This window comes from Terrapene carolina, unplaced genomic scaffold (assembly GCF_002925995.2).
Source record: "Terrapene carolina triunguis isolate 2854851 unplaced genomic scaffold, T_m_triunguis-2.0 Scaffold113, whole genome shotgun sequence".
Lineage (NCBI taxonomy): Eukaryota > Metazoa > Chordata > Testudines > Emydidae > Terrapene > Terrapene triunguis.
Window position 1 is genome coordinate 18,493,632 of NW_020664464.1, and position 6,000 is coordinate 18,499,631.

General features: G+C 41.7%; 1 protein-coding gene across 1 annotated transcript in view; it reads right to left on the bottom strand.

Annotated features, from left to right (window-relative positions):
- Window positions 1-37, bottom strand: part of LOC112104013 (BDNF/NT-3 growth factors receptor) — a 35,239-nt gene extending 35,202 nt beyond the window's left edge. Inside the window, exon 1 of the mRNA XM_029911696.1 lies at window positions 1-37. Within this exon, the coding sequence (XP_029767556.1) occupies window positions 1-37 (37 nt within the window).
- Window positions 38-6,000: the final 5,963 nt, after the last annotated feature.

Sequence of the window (6,000 nt, forward strand, 5' to 3'; positions counted from 1 at the left end):
TTTTCTCATTTGTAGTGGTTGCAATAAAAATCTTCATTTTCCTTTTGCCTAATTAACACTGTGGTGGTATTCCTAGCATACCCTGAGCTATATGTACACTAAAGGGGAAATCTAACCCACATCATGATGCAGGGTCAGGGGAAAGAGTCCCAAAAACAATAGAATCAGAGTGGCGCCAGTCCACAAAGAGGTCACACACACATATGGAACCCAGATCTTCAGAGACAAACTGAGTAGGAAGGGCAGGGGCTATGGGCATGTCAAGGGAAGGAAGAGGCAGGGCCAGAGCAGCTCAAACTGTCCAGACCCTCTGCTCCTCAACTATTTCAGGGCCATTTCTCGGGTACTTCAGCCACAGGACTGAACTAGCTTCAGTGAAACAGCTACTTTGTGTAATTTGCTAGGAAGCTGCTCTAACTTTTGTCTGGATCAGGGCTGACCCCAAGAATCAGGGAGCTGGAACCTGATGCTTCATCCCTTTGATCTGCATTGAGTGGTGCTCTGATGCAGGAGAGAATCTAGCTCCACAAACCTATTATCGAGCAGATTTTCAGAAGAGTTCAGCTCCCAGAAGCTCCCTTTTAGGCATCCAAATGAAGTGGTCAGGTTTTTTGGTAGAGCTCAACACCCAAAACAATGGCTCTCAGACCAATAGGAGTTGTCATGTTTTGAGGACTTTTGAAAACCTGAACACTTCATTTAGGAGCCTAAACTGGAGTAGGACTCTTGAAAATATGGTCAGCAGCATATTAGGCCAAAAATCAACTTGTCTTCAGGTACATGAGACATGACAAGTGTATTTTTTCTGTCCTTCATAACTATACTTTTTTGCATTGAAAATAAGCAGTACACTGAAAACCTGTGTTATGTGAGATTGTGCCATCATCCACTATAGAAAGATAACTTTAGCTTTGCCCTCACCACGATGCTCAGCTCAGCAGCAATCTGAGACATGTTTTGTTTGCAATTTATCATCTCAAATATCCTGTACAGCAAAACAGCAGTGTTAGCTATGTATTGTTTTGCAATGAGTTTTCTTTTTCTGCAACAAAGCTTCTCTCTCTTTTTTTTTTAAAATTAGGGTGGAGCAGTTTCCGTCATGCACTTGCAGGTTTACAAGTTTAGCAAGGTGATTTTTTTTTTATTATAAAGCCCCATAGTGAGTTCCTTATATCTGATTTGTGTTAATTAGAGCACATTAATATGTTGGCCAAAAATTCAATAGAAACTTGAAATATCACTTGAAGTTTAATTAGTTCAATAAAAATGAAATGAAAAGTAGTAATAGCAAAGGCAGGACAAATCATTTTCCAGGCACTGCTTTCTTGCCTAATAAGATTTGAAATCATCAGGAGTATACAATAACTGCTTAGGCAATTCTGCTAGTGCTTTAAGTAGTACTGTAATATGATTCTGATTATAGGCATCATGGGTTTCTTCTATTATGCTCACTTTGTAAATCATACATTGAAGTTTATTGAAACAGAGCTGGATGGCTGTATGCCTTGATGCAGTAATCTGTTAGCAAAGGTGGCCATCTGCTTTTGCTTGCCATGACTTCAAACCTCAGCAGTGTCTGTCACCCAGCCAGGCAGGAAACTAAACTAGATCCTAAGGAACATTTAGATATTAATTATGTTGGATAGGGACCATGGAGGAGAAGTAATGAGATAATTTACCCCATGCAGACACCCTCACACACCAGATCTTAAAACTATTTGACTCCTGTGGTCATACCTGATTCTGGGAAAGAATTTTAGCCATCAAGGCCTGATGGCCCAGCTTCTTCCTAGCAGTATCTTCTCTGGACAAGACCAGCCTGACATCTCTCATGCCAAATTAAAACTACTCAAAGTGTGTCGCTGTTTGAGTTCACAGAGCTTCTAACACAAAAAGTTTCATATGAACCCTATCATATAAGCCAAACCAAAAACAAAAACACCCCAGTGTTGACCATTTATTGCACTACTTGGATTTCCATTAAAATTTCAAGACGGCTTCTTGTGGAGCTTTTTGATTGTTGAACTGGGTGGAGGACCAAGTAGCATTTTAGCTACTCGCTAACTAGAACTGTATGCTCTTTCTAACTTTGCTACTGCTGGCTGAATTTGTATTATTTTATATAGAAAAGTGTGGGATGGCACCACTGTTACTATCATGTGCACTATAAAGAACTTGGGAACTTAGGAATTGCCATACGGAACCAGTCCTGAGGTACATCTAGTCCAGTATCCCATCTCTGATGGTGACTGATCTGACTGATGTTTCAGAGGAAGGTTAAAGAACCCCACGCTAAGCAAGTGGGGGGGGGGGTGTCATCTTCCCCCAGGTCTCATCCTGATTTCTAATAGAGCGAGATTGGTTTAAACCACAAAGCACGAGGTTTAATATCCCTTCCTAACTTCTTGTTAGTATTAATTACGATAATACTGGATATTCATAATGTCCAATTTTATTTTGAATCTTGCTATATTCTCGGCCTCTACAACTGCCAGTAGCAACAAGTTCCACAATTTAATTACACGTTGTATGAAAAAGTATTTCCTTTCATTAGTTTTGAATTTGTCACCTTTTAACTTAATTGAATATCCCCTTTTGGGGGGTTGTGAGACACGGAGAACGGGAGTTCCTGATCTTTCGTCTCTTGACCATTTGTTGTTTTATCATGTCCCCTCTAATTAATCCCAACTATTCTTACAAAATGATAGGGTCTGAATTAGCTGAAATCTTGGAGTCATTGTGGATAGTTCTCTGAAGACATCTACTCAATGTGCAGTGGCAATCAAAAAAAAAAAGCTAACAGAATGTTAGGACTCATTAGGAAAGGGATAGATAACAATGTCATAATGCCACTATAGAAATCCATGGTACACCCACAACTTGAATACTGCGTGCAGATCTGGATGCCCCATCTCAAAAAAGATATATTGGAATTGGAAAAGGTACAGAGAAGGGCAACTAAAATGATTAGGGCTATGGAACAGCTTCCATATGAGGAGAAATTTAAAAGACTGGGACTTTTCAGCATGGAAAAGAGATGACTAAGTGAGGATATGATAGAGGTGTATACAATCTTGACCGTGTGGAGAAAGAGAATAAGGAAATGTTTATTTACTCCTTCACATAAGACAAGAACTAGGGGTCACCCAATGAAGTTAATAGGCAGCAGATTTAAAACAAACAAAAGGAAGTACTTTGTCACACTATGCACAGTCAACCTGTCAAACTCTTTGCCAGGAGATTTCTGAAGGCCAAAACTATAACAGGGTTCAAAAAAGAACTATATAAAGTTTATGGAAGATAGGTCCATCAATGGCTATTAGCCAAGATGGGCAGGGATGCAACACCATGCTCTGAGAATCCCTAGCCTCTGTTTGCCAGAAGCTGGGAGTAGACAACAAGGGATGGATCGTTCGATGATTGCCTGTTCTGTTCATTCCCTCTGAAGCACCTGGCATTGGCCACTGTTGGAAGACAGGATACTGGGCTAGATGGACCATTGATCTGACCCAGTATGGACATTCTTATGTTCCTTTCTAAATTAAGCTCTCCCAATCTTTTCAACCTCTCTTTATATGATTTTTTCCAGACCCTTAATCATTCTCCGAACCCCCTCTAATTCTGAAATATCCTTTTTTGAGATGGAGCGACCACTGTCACACATACACACACACACACAGAGTATTCCAGATGAGGATGTACCATTGAGCAATATAATGGTGTTATGTTTTCTCTATTGTTCATCATACCTTTCCTTATGCTTCCTAATATCTCATTTACTTTTGTGACCAGACCTGCACACTGAGCAGAGATTTTCATTGAGCTACCCACAGTGATACCCCTGTCCCTTTCCTGAGCTGGTACAAGGTTCTAAAGTAACTGTAAGGTGCAGGAGTAGTGCAACTTTTTTCCTTTAATGTACATTTATAAACAATGAATTTTGTTTGCCATCATGTTGCCCATTCACCTAGTTTGGTTAAGTCTCTCTGACATTCCCCACAATCCTCCCTGGTCACAACAAACAGAAGCCACCAACGCCCTAAAATATCACAGAAAAGAGCCATAAAACTCACGTGAAAAGAAATAGTAAAAGTCTCTCTAGCTTACGGTTTTGTATAGTGACTACCACTACAGCATCTAAAAACGTAGAGAAATTTTCACGACTTTTGTGAAAACGTTACAGGAAGATAAAGAAAGGTAGATTAATCCAAACAAGGCTCACTGATGGCAAAATGTTGAAAGTGCTCTATACTATATGATACTTTTCATTCAAATATGGGCCCTGATCCCAAAGACGTAATGAATGTGAACAGACCCATTGAGTTCCATGGGATTATTCACTTGCCTGAAGTTGCTCACAAACATCTTCAGGATCAGGGTCAGGGGTTGCTAAACATAATTTTAAAATACAAAATGTAGGATGAAAAGTAAAAGTGGGATGTCTAAATTTTCACTAATTAGCATAAAGTTAAATCATAATAAACTTTTATTCAGGACTAAGCATGCCCTTTCACTGGTCCACATGGGCCTAATATAACAGATTTCATTTAATGATTAAACTCATTAGTTGTTAGTGTTTATTTAAAAACCACACACACGGCTTTTTTTTTTTTGCCCTTTCTTATGAGTCATATCATGCTATATTGTTTCCCTAGAGCAAGTGCTTTGTGCCCCAAAAGAGTACAGCACCTTAGAGTAATTGTGTAACTTGGAATTATGTAATATGTACATAATAACTAAGCAATTCTAGCTGTAATACTGTACACCATATGGAAAAGTTGTCTGTGCAATATATTCATGGCAATAAAACTTTACTTCAACAGGTAGTTCTTGGATTAAACGTTGTCAAAAAATACCTTCTATTAATCACGAGCACATTTGGGCATATTGACTTCAAGTGAGTTGCACCACCTATGGGAACAGGACTGAGCTCTTCAACCCTATACAAAATCCTTGGATAGCAAAACTAACTAGACACTCATTCGTAAAAGGAATATTTACCTCCATAGGCTCCATTAGTGTGCATTTATTACCTGAAGCCACATTACAGAGAGACGGTCAAACTCTGGTGGTACAGTAGAATCTCAGAGTTACGAACACCTCAGGAATGGAGGTTGTTCGTAACTCTGAAATGTTCGTAACTCTGAACCATAGGTGCTGACTCCATGGGTGCTCTGGGGCTGGAGCACCCACCGAAAAAAAATAGGGCAGGAAGAGGTGCGGGGAGAGGGCAGGAGGGGGTGGGGCAAGGGTTTGGGGGGAGGGAGGGGGAGGGGGGTGAAGCCAGGGCCTGGGGTGGAGCTGAGTAAGTCAGCGCCTATGCTCTGAACAAAACGTTACCGTTGTTCTTTCAAAAGTTTACAACTAAATATTGACTTAATGCAGCTTTGAAACTTTATTATACAGAAGAAAAACGCTGCCTACCCCCCTCCCCCCCCCACACACACAGTTGTTTTTTTTTTAGTAGTTTACATTTAACACAGTACGTACTTTCGCTTTCTTTTGGGGGGGGCTCTCTGCTGCTGCCCGCTGCAGGGTTCCAAACAGGGGCGGCTCCAGGCACCAGTGCTCCGAGCGCGTGCCTGGGGCGGCAAGCCGCGGGGGGCACCCTGCCGGTCCCTGAGAGGGCGGCAGTCAGGCAGCCTTCGGCGGTATTCCTGCAGGAGGTCCGCTCGTCCTGCGGTTTCGGCGGCAATTCAGCGGGTATGCCGGAGCCGTGGGACTGGCGAACCTCCCGCAGGCATGCCGCCGAGGGCAGCCTGCCTGCCGTGCTTGGGGCGGCAAAAAAGCTAGAGCCGCCCCTGGTTCCAAATGAGGTGTGTGGTTGACTGGTCAGTTTGTAACTCTGGTGTTCGTAACACTGAGGTTCTACTGTTCAATAGTCATGCAGCCCATCTCTCTACAGTGCATAGCTAGCAGTACTTCAACAAAGGCAAGAACCAATACTTTGGCTGAAATGTTCAAAGATGCATTGGGGATTTTGCTACTTAACTCCCCGTG